Source organism: Astatotilapia calliptera, chromosome 7 (assembly GCF_900246225.1).
Source record: "Astatotilapia calliptera chromosome 7, fAstCal1.2, whole genome shotgun sequence".
Taxonomy (NCBI): Eukaryota; Metazoa; Chordata; class Actinopteri; order Cichliformes; family Cichlidae; genus Astatotilapia; species Astatotilapia calliptera.
This window is the reverse complement of record NC_039308.1, coordinates 24,501,390-24,517,853: the sequence shown is the minus strand read 5'-3', so window position 1 is coordinate 24,517,853 and position 16,464 is coordinate 24,501,390. Positions and strand designations below refer to the sequence as shown.

General features: G+C 39.5%; 1 protein-coding gene across 1 annotated transcript; it reads right to left on the bottom strand.

Annotated features, from left to right (window-relative positions):
- Nucleotides 1–2,912: 2,912 nt before the first annotated feature.
- On the bottom strand, nt 2,913–12,976 carry ccdc80l2 (coiled-coil domain containing 80 like 2). The gene is made up of 12 exons (XM_026174012.1): nt 12,326–12,976; nt 12,166–12,254; nt 11,856–12,029; nt 11,549–11,700; nt 9,607–9,912; nt 9,182–9,422; nt 8,903–9,059; nt 6,118–6,254; nt 5,501–5,652; nt 4,948–5,051; nt 4,480–4,560; nt 2,913–3,452 (listed from the first exon to the last, which is right to left on the bottom strand). The coding sequence occupies exons 1-12, from the start codon at nt 12,603–12,605 to the stop codon at nt 3,118–3,120; spliced, it is 2,208 nt and encodes a 735-aa protein (XP_026029797.1). The 5' UTR covers nt 12,606–12,976; the 3' UTR covers nt 2,913–3,117.
- Nucleotides 12,977–16,464: the final 3,488 nt, after the last annotated feature.

The following is a 16,464-nucleotide window of genomic DNA, read 5'->3' as shown; positions in this document are numbered from 1 at the left end:
TAAAGCAGAGGTGCCACAGTTCATTTCACAGAGGGGCAAACTGGTAAATGACAATCACATAAAGGGCCAAGCTTATATATTGAATTTATCACATGGCCTCATGTACTTTATGCAATTGTGTTCTCACACACTTATCTTTAAATATGTGAGAACACTTTAGGTTTATCTTATCATGTTTTCAAATGATAAGTCAGTGGTTTTATGGAAGAAAATGGTGTTATTTACATGCACTATTCAGCCTTCTGACATGAAAATTGGCTGCATGTTAGGATTTAAGAATTGCAAATGCGCACAGTTTTTCTGTTGTGAGAAAGTGAGCTTTACAGCTTCACTAAAAGAATACTTATAGTACTAGGCTTCATTTAGAAAACCTCTGTTAACGCTTCATGGCTTAAGTTTTGTTGTGGGTGTGTAGATCAAAAATGGCAATGATGATTACAAATAATCTTGTAGGAAATGCACAAGGGTTGTCATGGTCCTGGGTCGGTGACCCAGCGCTTTAAGTTTATTATTATCATTTTCCAATTTATTATCATGATTATTATTATTGTTTGAGTTCTATGTGTTACATCCGGTCTGCCTCTGAGTCTGCGTCTGTATCTCTGTCTGTCTACGGTGTCACCCCGTCTGTTTGTGAAGCTGTCTGTTTAGTTCAATGTCTTGTCTGGTTCCATGTGTCTGAGTTTCCTGTTTTATTGTGAAGGTCTGTGTCGTATGTGAGTGTGCTCTGTTTACGTTTCCCCTGTCTCGTCAGCTGTGATTTCTCCCCGGTGTGTTCCCCTCCTGTCTCTCATCCCTTGATTACTGCCATCTGTGTATTTAAGCCCTGTGTTTCTCTGTGTCAGTGTTGCATCGTACCCTCAACTTGCTGTGTGTTTGTAATGTCCTGTCCTACAGCACCTTGGTTTAGAGTTTTGTTTTTGTAAGTTTTATTTCGTGAATCATTCCTCCAGCAATAAAGCTGCGTTTTCAGTTTATTCCCATCTCCAAGAGTCCTGCAATTTTGGGTCCACCACTTCTGCTTGCCTGCCACACAGCCAACCATGACAAGGGTGAAGAAGTAATTTATGTAGTCTGCCACTTCATGAATTGTCTGCCTTCAGCATTAGCATTCTTCTTTTTTTTGCCAGTCTTTATTAGCTAGGTTATTACTCTGCATATCCAGTGTCTCATATGTAACTGCAGGCGACAGCTACAGCTGGGTGGACCGAAATTTAATGAGAAGATGTAGTGATAAGTAAAATTTGTAGAGAAGTTTCAGTTTCAGCATGCTAACAGCTAATAAGCTCAATTTAGAACTGAGAACACACTCTGTATAAAGAGCAGAAAATACAAGTGTCAACACAGGCTTTCTATGTGAAAGTTGAGTAACTCCACCAGTTGAGGCTCATTAACCCTAAAGAGAGCTAAGCAGCCCCCTGGTGGACACCAGTATGGCATTTTCTATCTTATTTTGTAGTAACAATTAAAAAAAATTCATGCAACATAGAATTTGTACCCGGAATCAGAACAAGCTGTAAAATCTGGACAGACAGTATTTTTAATGATGGCTACACATATCTTGTTGCATCCTTTCATGTTTTGTAATTTGCTTGTTCCTTTTCTTATCTGTCCCCCTTCCTCCATTGTGTTTGACATTCTCTGTATTTGTGGTTACAGGCCTGACCAACCTGCTGTGTTTGTCTGTTGTTTCTTTTCGCACCAACTAGTCCGGTTGGTGGTCAGTGGGGTCAAGAGGGGTCACTCCTGGTAAGAGTCTGTTACGCCACTGTCAGTGGAAGCTCAAAGGGACTATTTGGATTTCTCTCCAAGGTCTCTAATCGACCTGGCTTCCTTTTCCTTGGAATTTGTGAGGCACATAATGTCAGCATGCAAATTTGACACAGAGACAGTTTAAAGTGACTTTCTGTCTTACTTCAACCTTCATTCTTCTTCTTCTTACTTATAATTCACATTTTGAGGTGAAGGCCAGAGCTGAATTTAGAGCCAGTTGTGTGATGGATGTGTTTTTCTTTTCACTTTTTTTGCTTTGTTATATTGTACCATGTTTTGATTAGACTTATTGTTCAACTTATTGTACATTCACTTTCTGTTACACATCATAGTTATGCTACAACTATTCTTCACATCTGTTATATTATGTGGGACTACCTTTAGCATCAACCCTCATTTTTAAAGTAAAAATGCTTTTACTTTCTTTTCTATTTTCTTTTGTGATGTATAACCTCTATGTTAAAGGTTTAATTCACTCTTTTTGCACTTGCAGAGTCAATATTGCAGAGCCATATTATTGCATGTGAGGTGTTTGCTATTTTGGACACTTGCATTTGCTCTGAGCTAAGCCTGCATATCTTCTTCTTGTGTTGATTTTACTAAACATTGCTTCAGGATATATCTGACATGAGTTTCATTGTAAACATTTGCTATTCCCCTTGCTGGATCCCGGTTTGGTTAAGACCGATGGCTTTGTTTGTTAGTATTTGGATGAATGAGTCATATCATGTTCTGGTCACAACTCGATGTTAAACTTTCAGTGTTAGGACTTCTGAATTCAAGAAATCAGTCCATGCAGGCAAGTGAAGAACTCATGTAAAACTTTTGTTAACATCTGTATTACTGACCACGAGGTTTATGCGGCTCTTTAAAAAGTCATGGCTTAAATAAAAGAACTTCTCTTCTATTTCAATACTTTGTTTGTTTTAGTATCAGCATATTTCAGTAGAGAACCTTTCCTTTTTTGTACTTGCACAGTGGATGTGTTTGAAAGGTCTACACAGACATATTAGTAAAAAGCACCGTCTGCTCTGTCTTGAAATTACTTTCTTCCCTTTTTACATATGAAGTCAAAGAGAAAATTGCTTTTTTAAAGGGCAGTTGAAATGCTTGAATAAGACCACGCCATTGTCGTCTGCTTATCTTTTCAAATGTATTTATTTCTTGTAAAATATCCAGCTTATTATTGTACGATCCAGCAGATCATCATCTATACATCGACTTTATCGATTCTTATGAGTCCAGTTTTGAGGTCTCATTGGCTCAAGTCAAATCCACATGTTGATACTTTTTGTTTCATATTAAAAAATTTAGGTAGATAATCGCTTCTTCCTCTTTTTGTCATTATTCCTCGGATTGGCTGTAGAAGTGCATCATCTCTGCCCTCTCTTCATTGTATCCGTGGGAGTGTTCCTGCTCATTGCCTCCTCTTCCTCTGTCCTCCTGGCAGTGAATCCCCAGCCTCTTCTGCAGCTTCGCCTCCTGGAGGCGGAGCTCCATAGAGTCCACCAGGTCGTAGATGTTATCCAGGGACCACATAGGTGATGGAAACCATGTTTTGGGGTCACCATCCTTCCCCACAACCACCATGCTGAAATAGTCCTTATCGATCTTTAGCTGTTCCCTCATATTGTTGACCAAGTCAGGCGTCAATGACTCAACCTCAGTCTGACTGCGACCTGGGGGAAGGAATGGAAGTCATTTAAATTACACAAAACAGTGAAAAGCGAAAGAAACGAAAACTAGGATAACCCAGATACTTTCAGATTAGATAAAATATTATGACAGCTCAACCTTAAAACCACAGTCAAAACAAAACTTTCGAAAGCATTTCCTCTAGGCTCCAAAAGGGAGAGAGTCCCATATACTTCTATGTTGAAATGCTCGACTTTACAGCAAAAATAAACTTTTACTACCTGGAACAGAAACTTTTTCGTCCTCTGCAGCTAAATTTCCCCTTTGTGTCATCTGTGCTGACATTGATTTTATTTTTGCATTTTTAAAGGAAACATACAAAAAGGAGTCAAAAAATTAATCAAAAGCGCGTTTTTGTTTTTGTGCAGCATGTATTGCTATTTATCCATTGGGATCATTTTTGGTCAGCTGTATAGATCTCTTTGCTATAATGAAGGGGGAACTCCAGGCATCAAGGGCCAGTGTCCTGCAGGTTTTAGATGTGTCCTTGATCCAACACAGCTGATTAAAATGGCTAAATTTCTTCCTTAACATGGCTTGAAGTTCTCCAGAGGCCTGGTAACTAACCAATCATTTGATTCAAGTGTGTTGACCCAGGGTGAGATCTAAAACCTGCAGGACACTGGCACTTCAGGCCTAGAGTTCCCTACCACTGATGTAGACTACACCTGCCAACTGCATCTCCATCTCTGTGCAGGCCAAACCACATATCTACATGTGGCAAAAGGTTAGCAGTAGTGACAGCATGATAGAATATAAATACTGAGTGTGTCTTCCTCAGCTACAGGCTTCCTTTGGTTGACAGATGTAGCCTTTTGCAGTCCACAAAACCTGTGAGATCATGCAAGCCACATCAATCTTTTTTCTTTTTTTTTTAAACAAAGAATGCTCTTAAACCAAAATGTTTATTAAACTACCTACCTTAGAATATACAATATTACTAATGATTTCAAACGTGTATGCTCCATTACGTCTCATACACCTGGAATGCCCCACATTACCATGACGTACCATTTAAGGGAAATAACTCAACAGTTCCTGATGCTTTTTCTTCTGTTCCTATCAGCTTTAGCATGGCAAAGTGACGAATACCTGAGAAAAACACAAGAGAAGGTACATTTAGACTCATTAAAAGGGACACATTCAGCACAGATAATCAAAACGATCCTTTTTTATAAAGACAAAGAAATGATTTTTGTGTCGATGAACCTATTTAGCTAAGTGCCTGTCTAGCTATGGTTATATATTTCAAATAATATGGCTCTTGTACCACACAATTTTATAAATGCATAACATTTTTAATACACTAATATTCATATTATAATATTCATTGTTTGATTCTGTCATGATCCGTACAGTTTTGTTTAATGGTATGCTTTTTCAGGTCCGAATTTCACAACCATGACAAATCTACCCATGTCTGACTTCTGGCTTCCTTGTAACACTTCCTTGTTACCGCGGGTCTTTTAAAACACGTACCCAGGGGACATTCCTGTCCTCTGACAGCGGAGAGCTGCTGCTGAAACAAATAGTCATCCTCAGAGGGAGCAGAGATGAGCAGCAGTCTCCTTTTAGAAATGAACCTAGAAATGAAAAATATAGATTTAAACTTGGATACCTGTCAGTTTCATTCAGTCATTAGACCACCTTCTATAAAATGGAAGACCATAGATTCAATCATACTTTTACTCAGTTTTCAAATTTGAATTATGCTACACTTTATATCATGATTTGTGTTAATAAAATAGAAACAAACATAAACTTACACAGGAATCAATAAAGACGAATATGAAGAATAATTACACGATTTAAGATAAAGATAGGAGATTGGACTGTGAAAGCTTCAGAGATCCACGCTCCACTAAACAAAGGTCGCATTAACCACATGGGTTTTTTCACTGTTGATAATTTAAGGTGACGGAGAGATTAAAATATGCTGACCCTGTTTACAGCAATCTTCAAATTTATTTTGAGCTTGTTTTGTTCTTAGTGGATGGTGCTCACTGCAATAAAAACAGATTAGTTATATTACCTGAGCAGTGGGTTTTCTACTACAGGCTGTCCCATGTCTTTAGAGCACGCTGGTGGATTCTTTCTTTCCTTCTCTTTTTCTCGGTTCCTCGAGGGAAAGTTGTCAATGTAGTCAAACAAAGCCTGGCTTGATGGTGGAGCCTCAAAGACTCTCTGGGGGGGAAGGATAAGAGCAGGTGAGGGATTAGATCTTTAGTCTTTATGGGCATACATAAGCAACTAAACAACAAGGAAAATGTATTGCGATACAACTGTATTATTTACAATTTTTTTCTTTTTTGGTGAATGTCAAAGTTATTAAGTGACCAACACTTGGTCACATAATAAAGTTGTTCCCGATTACTTTAAGTGTTGCTGGAGTCATCAGAACTTTGTCTTCTCCATGCACCCTGGAAGTAGGTGAAGTTGTGCCAGAAATATTTGTTGCTATGATTATCAAAGTCCCATCTTTACCTGATTAAATAATGGGTTCCTCGATGGGTTACTTTAAGTTCAAATATTGCAATGGTTTTGAAATATGAGTGTGTTGTCCTTTTAATCGCTAAACGTATCTGCTATCAGAAAGCCAAATAAGCAAGAAAAGGCCAAACTTGGAAAGCTCAGGTGAGATTTTCTTACACTGGCCTTGATGTCATAATCTGTGACAGTCATTGAAAAGAGGTCGGGCGACGACAGGCCGAGCTCTGCCCTCAGCAGAGAGATGGCCCCTAAATCCAAGAAGTGCTCTGCTTGGCCACTGAGTGGAGGCTCTGAATCTGGAGAACACATATACAAAGGATATAAATCAATGTGTGCACACACAGATGTTAGAGAAAATACCAAGTACACGTTACAGTGCATGCAACAAAAACAGCAATTATAACCACTATATCCCAAATCAGTGTCTCTGAACGATGTGTGAACTTGAAGACAGTGAGTACACAGGGCTTTTGTTTGGCTGTGTATATTCACCAAGTCCTCTTGTGGAAAGGGACTACTGTGTTAACTGTTAAAATGTAACTACTGAAGTATCACAGTGTAAAGGTTAAACTAAACATTTACTACATTCTGCAGTGCAAAATTAAACTGTTACTTCCTGGTACACAAGCTCAGAGAACTATTACATTTTGCTTAGCAGTAAACCTGAGCTGTTTATGTTATTCTGACTAAACCACTTCACTTTATTATTGTGTATTGCTATATGCTTTATTAGATACTATCTGCTTTTTTATGGCTGATGGGAACTGTGTATTGTATGGGTTAGTTCCCTGATGATGAATTCCACTGACTTTGTTGTGCTCTTGATTTTGTATTCAGCGTCATACTGAGGCTGAACTTTGTAGTTTTGAGTTAAATGTCTCAACGCACATTGACTGGATTAGGCTAGCATTAAATTTGGTTCAGCAAGGCGCCCGCTCACACAGGTCTACAGATCAGCCTCCAGATAAAAATGTGCATTCTCTAATCACTTAATGCATGTTTAAATATTCAGTCCTGCAGGTCTATAGATTGACGGTGACCCTCTGGCATATATATTTTTCCTGGGGAAAATATATATTCCCTGACTGGTTGGCAAGTGGTTGCAATCGCTTGGTGACGTTGGTGGCAAAGAGGAATATGGTGCTGCACCAAAACTCTCCTTATGATTTCTTTGGTTGATAACAGTTTGCATTGAAGATGTTGTCATTGCAGCAACTCTACTACCAACCACAGTGATCACAAGGAGGTTTTAGTTTCAGCACCTTCTGTACAACTTCTAGCAACCACTCTTGACCCAATCATGGAATACACATTTTTCCTGGAGGACGGGAGGTTGCTATGCCACGTCTCTAGGCCTATGTGACTGAGGGATAATTTATGTCCCTCTGAAGTTGAACTGCCTTACTTTACCTTCAACCATATGTTATTAATAAATGATATACTGATATGGTGACATATGGGAGTTAGGCTAAAATATTAATCGAAGGCTCAAAACAACAGTTCTTCAAAAACAAGTCCACAAACAATTGTGTTCAAAAGTTTACATATATTCATCATGGCCATGAATGTCATGGCAGTTGAGGGCTTTTCAGCGTAACTGGTGCTGAAGGTTCTACATTGTCTTAACTTGACAAGGCCAAGACCTATTAGGTTCTTGATTGACTACAACTAGTAGTTTCTCTTTTCCAGAATAAAAAGAATTTGTTTGATGCCATTAATTGGATTGACCAATATTCAGAACAATGAGAAAGTCCAACGAACTCAGTCAAGATTAAAGAAAGACAATAGGAGACTTAAATTAAAACCTTTTGAAGCCATTTCTAAACAACTGCAGATTCCAAGATAATTAACTTAAATGACTGTAAGTATGTGCCATCACTATGTGGAAGAAGACCCAAACTGTCACCCTCAATAACTGAAAACATCCATCTATCCATTTGCTTCCGCTTATCCTTTTCAGGGTCGCTGGAGCCTATCCCAGCTGTCATAGGGCGAGAGGCAGGGTACATCCTGGACAGGTCGCCAGTCTATCGCAGGGCTAACACATAGGGACAGACAACCATTCGCACTCACATTCACTTGCACATTCACACAATGGCAATTTGGATTATCCAATTAACCTATCCCCACAAGCTGCATGTCTTTGGACGGTGGGAGGAAGCCGGAGTACCCGGAGAGAACCCACGCAAACACGGGGAGAACATGCAAACTCCACACAGAAAGACCCCGGCCTGATGGTGGAATTGAACTCAGGACCTTCTTGCTGTGCGGCAACAGTGCTAACCACCATGCCACCGTGCTGCCTTCATCACATGATAAATGTTTTTATTTACACGTAATCCACGTTGAGAAATGGGGACGAGACAAACCAGAAAGAAGCAGACCAACACCAACAACCTCCTGTGAGTTTTGTAGGTTATTCCAGGCCATTCCTCACTTTGTACTCATGAGTGTCTGTGCTGTGCTGTTTGAAGAGCAAGCCCCATAGAAAACAAAAACAAAAAACTGAAATATCAGAATGACTATGACATTCATGCGCAGGGTTAGTGTGTCTAAAAACAGACTTCAGACCAAAGGTTAAAATTAATTTATTAATAATCCATGTCTGTACACGCATAAGGCGTATACCAAGATGGCTATCTCTTTACTAACAACCTTAAGGCTTATAAACAGTCTGTGTATTTTACCGTTAGCTATTGTTAGCATGCTAAAATAGCTGGCAATAGGTCAACACCCACGGACAATTTTGTTACTGTTCAGTTTCTAGGAAGCACTATATTTGCCTTTGGTTGCATGTTAGTAAAAAACAAAACAAAACCAAATACGTGTTGGTTCAGTGAACCCTGAGAGGATTTGTAGTTTTAAAAGCATTCATGAAGAGAACCTAAACAAATGTTGAAATGCAAATACATAACTGGCAACAAAAGGTAAAAACCCTTCCTACCTAGGTGGTAGTGCTGAATTATAAGTGTGCCATCACTTCCCTGTCCAGTAATGGTTGCCACTGTGATCTTCCTTATAGCGAGTTCACAGCGATACTTCTCATTCTCCTCAGTCTGCTGGATATACAGTGTTGCCTCTCTGTTGGGTGTTGAGATCACCTTGTATGAGGCAAAACAAAAACATGAAAATTGGTTCAGGTACAGCCGTGAAAACACATGATTTAAATTCATTAACAATCTGGAGGCAAAGAGAAGTGCAACGATTAGACAAAAGGTCTTACCATCAACCTTCTTGTCCCCTTTAAACTGTCCAAAAACTCCTTCAGCGCTGTTTTATCCTTCTCACTTGCCTCTCTGTTGGACTTTTTCCCCCTTCCTTTTCTTTTCTTTCCTTTTTTCCCTTTGCCTATTTTCTTAGACCTCTGTTTTTCCTTTTTGTTCCCCTTTCCACTCTGACCAGTTTTATTTCCATTATTTTTCTCTACATTTCTTTTCTTTCCTTCTTCCACAGATGGATGAGTGCTGCAATACAATATATAAAAAAGTCACTTTGATGTCCACCCAGCACTAAAAACAGTATTTATGTGCTGTAAGCAGAAGAGGAGGCAAGAAATACCAGATGTGAACACAAATCAAAACATTCAAAGGCATACTCTTCACTCTGTTTCAAAGTCTAACAAAACATACTAACTTAAAAAGACATTACCTGTTTTTCTTTACTTCCTCATTGCTCCTTGAAACAGATGGAAGACTGCTCACCCTTGTTTTCTCCTGTACTTTAGAATTGATGGGATCATTGTTGCTCGAAGGCTTTCTCATTGTAGACGGCTTACGAATTACAAACCTCGACCGACCACTCAGTATATCCTGGATCTTACTCCTCAGAGCAGCTTTTTTGTCCAAAGGTGGTCTTCTTTGTAATGGCACCACAGAAGTCACATTTCCTCTCCTCTGAGGACTAAGTGTCATCTTTTTTCTTTTTTTCACAATCTTCTTTTTGGTGGTTTTACATCTAAAACATGGCATAGAAAACAAAAAATTCACATGTGTGTTCACTTGGAAAACTATGAAATCTTTATCTGTTTTTAATCATCATTTTTTTTAAACTGATGAACGTAAGTGTCAGGGATTGTAAAAAAAAAAAATACAATAAAATAAAATGAGGGGGAGTTGTTTAGCAGGAAGTCTGGTGAGCAGATACTGCCCATGGAATAACGTCCTGTTCATGTCATGGTCCTGCGACCATGACTCAGTGACTTTGTGTTTGTGTTCTTTATTGTTATTATTCTCTTTATTATTCATGGGCTGTTTTGGGATGGTTTGTGTTTTGGGATTTTAGATACTGGGTTCTGGGTTTGTGCTCCCTCTATTGGTCCCTGGTGTTAGTGTTCCCCTGTCTCGTCAGGTTAATCAGGTCCAGCTGTTTCCCCCCACCTGTGTGTGATTTCCCAGTGTCTCTCTGTGTACTTATAGTGTGTGATTTCCTCTGCTCCTCGTCGCGTCGTCTGTGTTCATACCCTGTGAAATCCTCTGCGTGCTCTCCCTGCTGTTCTCCCTTCATGTTCAGGTTTGCCACTCCTTTGTGTGGTTTCTCCCAGTTTAGTTCGTCCTTAGTTCAGTTTTGCCATCTCTCTTTTATGTTTGGTATTGTCAATAAATCACCCTTCACGTCTGAAATAGTGCTGCGTTTGAGTCCTCCTTCCACTCTTCACACGGCCGCTGACCCGGACCGTGACAGTTCACCAATGAATCGCTTCACTTGTTCCCCATCGCTTTGTCAGTTGCTGCATTTGATATTCAATATTCTGGTTGTGTAGATTAGTCTTGCATATTTTCCAACCTTATTAGTCCATAGTATCCTTCTTTCCCATTGGTAATTAATTCAGTCTCTCAGAAGTGAGTTTGACTTAAGCTAGTGCCCAACTGCTTATAGGTGAGTTATAGTTTCTGTGTTCTTGAGTCTGCTAGAGACTACTCTGATCTGAGTGACGTCAATTTCATCATCAGACGGTGAATGCAAGGCGGTCATACACTTAAGTGACCGGATAAACTAATGAGACTTTTCTTTACCTGCATCAACTACTCAGCAGCCTCCAGGTGGAAGGAGGACAACCGTTACTCAGTCTCTGTAACTGCTAGTCTTATTTGTGTGCGTACGCCATATAATGGTCTAAAGATCTCTGAAACTCTTGTATATAATTGTTTTGCACTGGGTACAAATATCCTTGCACATTTTGTGACTCTTCTGTACTTATTGTTTCTGAATTCACTGCAGGAGCCTGTCTAGGACTGTTTGGCAAACTTCCTGACACGTTCCTCTCAAAGCTCAGAAATATTACATTAATTTAATTTGTGATGTTGACTTGACCATAGATGTGCATGTCAGAGTAAATTGTTGTCTGACTCTCTCTGCTAGCCCTGCAATATACTGGCAACATGTCCAGGGTATATCCTGGCTGTCACTCCATGACCGCTGGGATAGGCTCCAGACCTCTATGACCCTGAACTGTGTAAGTGGAAGAAAATGAATTATTGATGCTAAACAGGACAAACATTTCACGGTGTACAGCTGAAAAGGAAGCATGATCATCATATATAGGACCTTTAAAATTAGTCATCACATAAAAATAAAAGTAAGGTAGTGAAACCTGAGGTGAGATCCTTTTCTGGTCATCTTCTCCAGCTTCCTCATGGGGAACTGATCGATGACCTCCAAAACGGCCTCGACACGCACCGGATAAGGGAAGCGCTCGCTGACCCGTAGGTTCTTCTTTATAACCAGCATGGTGAACTTTTGCTCCTGACATGATTGGTGTTCAACACAAATCAGAAACACATCAACTAGTAAACCACCAAGAAGCATTTCAGTTTAAAAAAGAATTAAAAACGCAATAACTTTTTTATATGTTGCCAAGAGTTTGAAATGAATCACACAGTTTATGGCACACTGGTTACTTGGCTGGTAAGCTCCAGGTAGTGCAGCAGTTTGGTAACCGTGTCGGGGTCCAGGTTCTCGACTGTGGCATCTCCTTGAAAAGTTGTTTTCTGGATCCGTCCCTCCATCATAGCATTCTGAATGATAGTTACAATGTACGTATCTCTTTCTGCTAAATGGCAGTTCAGGCCTTTCTGAGTAAGGCAGAGAAAGAAACAATCAAATAAAACAAGTAAAAATTGATGGATAAGCAGCTAGTTTAAATTTTTTTTTAAATCTGAAAAAAGAGTAAATAATGTGTATGTATCAGAATAAATTGCAGAGAAGTACTTGCTCCATTTCTTCTAGCTGTTTCTCCATCATACGAAGATATTGGTCACTGTGGGATGGAGCTGTTATCACCCACAGACGCTTTTTACCTGCAAGGGAAAATCGGTGACTGTAGGGACATAAGAACAGGAACATCTGCTGGTCAATTAATTCCTCTTACCTGCAAAGTCAGCCAGGAAATCCATCTCTGGAGCCAAGCTTGATGATGACTCTCCAACTTTTCTGTTATATCCATCTTCTCTGCTTTCTTCCAGCCCTAATCCATGTTCAATTCCAGGAGGAAGGTCTGAGTAGTCTCCCCAGTCTCGTACATTTGGGTCCAACAGTTCCTTTGGCTTACCGTCACCGAAGCCCTGCCATGCAGCCAGCAAACCCAGGTTGTTGAGGCTCCACAAAGCTGCAATCAGCAACAGATAGTGTGAGGTAAAAAACTGAGGCATCTTCACTGATGTTGCAAATAAATTGGTCTGGCGATCAGCTGGAACTGCTTAGCAGCTCATAAATCCTCATCTGAAGTAAAAATACATATGTGCAGTGTTGCTTTCACCACCGCTTGTTTAGAAGTGATGTGCAGTTATTTTAAAAAAGGGGGAAAAAAAGTATCCAGTTAATAAAACAATAGCCTGAATCCCAGTTCAACGCTCCACTGAAGGCTTTATGGTGAAAAACAGGTGGATCCAACCTGGAATCTGTAAAGGAAAGGGAAAAGCAAAGACTATCGTGGTGTTAACGTCTCTCTGCAGCAGAGAAACTGACTCGAGAGACACTCCTCTCCTTACACACAGACACACACTCCTGGATCGAATTAAACCCCAGACCCTTTAACAGGAAACTCCTGGAATTTTCTGCAACTTCAAAGCATTTTCTCCCAGAAAACTCTCTCTCCCTCTCTGTCCCACACACTACCATACTATTACACACACACCCCACAAAAAATAGTCATTGTTGCATAATTGGCGCCACACATTGTCTTTGGTTTGAATCTCTTCACCAGATGAAATTTCATTGTATTCAGCATGTTTGATTTACACATATGTCACTATCTGTCAGACAAAAGGATGAACTTTAATCACAAACTTTGTTACCGCACACATGATTTGTGAGAGGTGATTTCCTGGGGTTTTCCCAGGAAAAGGGCAAAGACAGTGAAGGTCATAAACTTTGGGAAGTTCAGGCAGTTCAGACCAAAGCCATTTGTTCAGGAGAGTCAAAGCTTTTAAGTGATGGGAAATGGCAATTACCATAAATAACCAAGACCACACTGCAGATGCCGATGTCTAGAAAAGGTCACACCAGTTCAAAATTGTCAATCTGAGACAAATGTCCTCACAGGGCAAGAGCCTTCTGTCAGGTAAAGGCACTCATCTTTCTCCAACCTCACAAAGCTTAAAAACAACAAAGCTAGATAGCTTACAACCACCTTCCTCTCATTAAAACCTCCAAATCTGACTTGAAATAGCTGCAATTTGAACCTATAAACCCCCAGATCTCTTCAAATGCAAACATAATCACTGAAATGGTGACAGAAATTCTGTTTTGCAGAATATTTAGAGCATTCTTAGTAGTGATCTTAGTAATTATTGTTATGTTCACTAACTGGGCAGTTTTTATTAGGTAAACATTGCTACTACTGGGTTGAACACCTTTTAATTCTTTGTGGTGTAGATTCAACAAGGCGTTGGAGTTTTTTTGGTCCACATTGACATGACTGGCATGCTATTACATGGCCAACAGCTTAAACTGACAGGGTGGATCCATGCTTTTCAGGCTGTTTATGCCAGATTCAGATCCTACCATATGAATGTTCCAGTAGAAATGGAGCCTCATCAGAACAGGTAGTCTTTCCAGTCTTCTGTTGCCTAAATACAGTGATAACCATGTGATGTGACTGGCTGATTAGATATTTGCATTAAAAGAGGTTGAACAGGTTTCCCTAATAAAAGTGACTATAAATGGCTTACTCTAGAATTATTGCCCTTATTCTATAAAACAAGCAAATATTTCATGTTTTGTACGATAAATCAAATGCAATTTTTTATATTATATAAATAAAGTATCCACATAAGTATGAAAACTGCACATTGTTAGTATTTTATATGTAATTTCATTTGTAACAAATCATTAGTGGATCTACTGCACATAGCGAGGAAGTGCAACAGGTAGAATTTTTTGTCAGATGGACTGAAAAACACATGCTTTGAAGAGTTATGACTTTTTAAATATTCTTGCACAAGTTTCTTTGCCTCAAAAATGGAATTTAGTGAGAATAGGGACAAAATAAAGACAATGGAAGAATGCAGGCTGTCAGTGCAATTAGAAGAGCTGTCTGTAGGGTGAAATGAAATACAATGAGAACCAGGTGCAGCCACAATGCATCCCGCTCTGTGGTCCTGATAAAGAGAACCAGATGATCACTGTGTATGAGAAATAGAGGATTTGTTCTGTTTACATGTGCTGTGCTTTAAGTGAATGAATGTGAGAGAAAAGAAGCTAAGAATAGCATAAACAAAGACACATAAAGAAGCTGCTATCTTGTTGTTTAAGTGTCAAAACAGGTCGTGTATCAGTTTTTGTAATAATGATACACAGTTAAAAGGTAAAAACAGTAAGAATTCACCTCCCCGTTAGCACAACAAAGTGATTTTTCATAGCAAATACATCATTTAAGAGACAATCATGATGTCAGATTTCATTTCAGACAGTGTACCAGCTTACATTTACCATGATGAGAGATCTTTGGGTTAAGACCAAGAATAACAGAGTGAAAGCCTCCTTCCGCTGACTTCACAGCACCATTCATATTACACTTTGCACGAGAACACTGAATTTCATACAGCTGTGCAGTCTCCAACATACCAAATGAAGCCCAGGTGTTGAGTTTAGTGTTTTATATGTAAGATTACAATGACATGCTAACATAATCAAATGCACAACAGCCTCAGGTCAGTATGAGGTCGCACATGATGACATCACAAGGGGGAGGACACGTATAACATCAGTCTCCAAATCATAAACACAGACAAAAGATTTAAATTTGTACAAATATATTTGTATGCATAGTAAATTGAGATAACTGACCTGCCACGATGAACAAAAAAACTCCAGGGACCCCCAACCTTCTGGTGACCACAAAAAACTTGTTCTAATCTGAATAGAAGAGTATTTTGGAGTCTGGATTGTGAAAAACATTGTCAGCTAGGTTTACTGAAAAGATAAACAACTCAAGGTAAACACCTTAAAAAAGCCCCTCACTAATATTGACCAAATCCTATGAATTGGACCTCTGTGTCTACCTTTGTGACATCATGAATTTTTTGTTTTGCTTATATGATGCCTAGTAGAGCCACAGAGAGGGTCACCTTAAAGCAAGGACATCCTAGTTATTAACAGTGGGCATGCCAAGTATGCAAAGTGCACAGCTGACTTTGTGACTATGTGAGACTGTTACATGTGCACAAATTAATGCACATGAATCGCACACAATTAAATCAACCTCAGTGCAAGTCTCAGCCCTGAAAGTTGGCCCTAAGTATATATTTTTTAATCCAGGTCCCCAAGTAAGCATCTGTAGACCCATGCAAAAGTGAATTTTGTAATGTTTACTCCAAATGTAGATGGGGCTTCTCATAGCTCAGAATGAATCTTTCTGGGGTAACCTGAGATATAAGCACATGTGGGTCCTCATACATTGCATTTTTCAGTGCTTTGAAAAAATATCCGACCTCTTCCTGCTTTTTATTTGCAGAAAGGAAGGGGTATATACTTTTTCACAGCACTGAGCATGCATTAATGAAACACAGCTGGCAATAGCCTATTTTTTTGGCTCAGTGCTACTTTGGGGAGACCAAGAATTCCTCTGTGCAGGAACAAAAAGAATGAGAGTATTGGCTGCGGGCTGCTTTATCCACGAAATGAAAGCAAATGCGAATAGCAACACAAAAGCTGTACAGTAAACTCTATGAATCAAGCGGAGCCTCATATTTAGTAAACTGTAGTAGAGCGCGCCTCAGTGGGGCCATGCAGAGTTGCACCTTCAACGTTTTTTTATGCATTTTTCAGGTACATTACAGAAATGTGCTCATTAGTCTTTTCCAGCACATGGAAAGGCTTCACCATAACTTTTCGTCTGATTTAAGGCTGTTAAGGCTGTAAATCTGATGACCTATAATATGTGGAAAAGTTATCATAAAGCATAAAAGGAAACGTTGACAAGACAGAGAAACGGCACTGACAGTAACAGCGCAACATGCGCCGCCTGATATCCTCTGACGCATCTCCCGTGGTCCAATCACGTCTCTG

Bases quoted from the DNA above. Each gene is read 5' to 3' on its own strand.
- ccdc80l2 (XM_026174012.1), bottom strand. From the start codon at position 12,605: ATGCCTCAGTTTTTTACCTCACACTATCTGTTGCTGATTGCAGCTTTG. The intron at 11,701-11,855 runs GTAACCAGTGTG...CAATCATGTCAG, and splicing joins ACCTGGAGCTTACCAGCCAA to GAGCAAAAGTTCACCATGCT. The intron at 6,255-8,902 runs GTAGGAAGGGTT...TGTGTTCTCCAG, and splicing joins AATTCAGCACTACCACCTAG to ATTCAGAGCCTCCACTCAGT.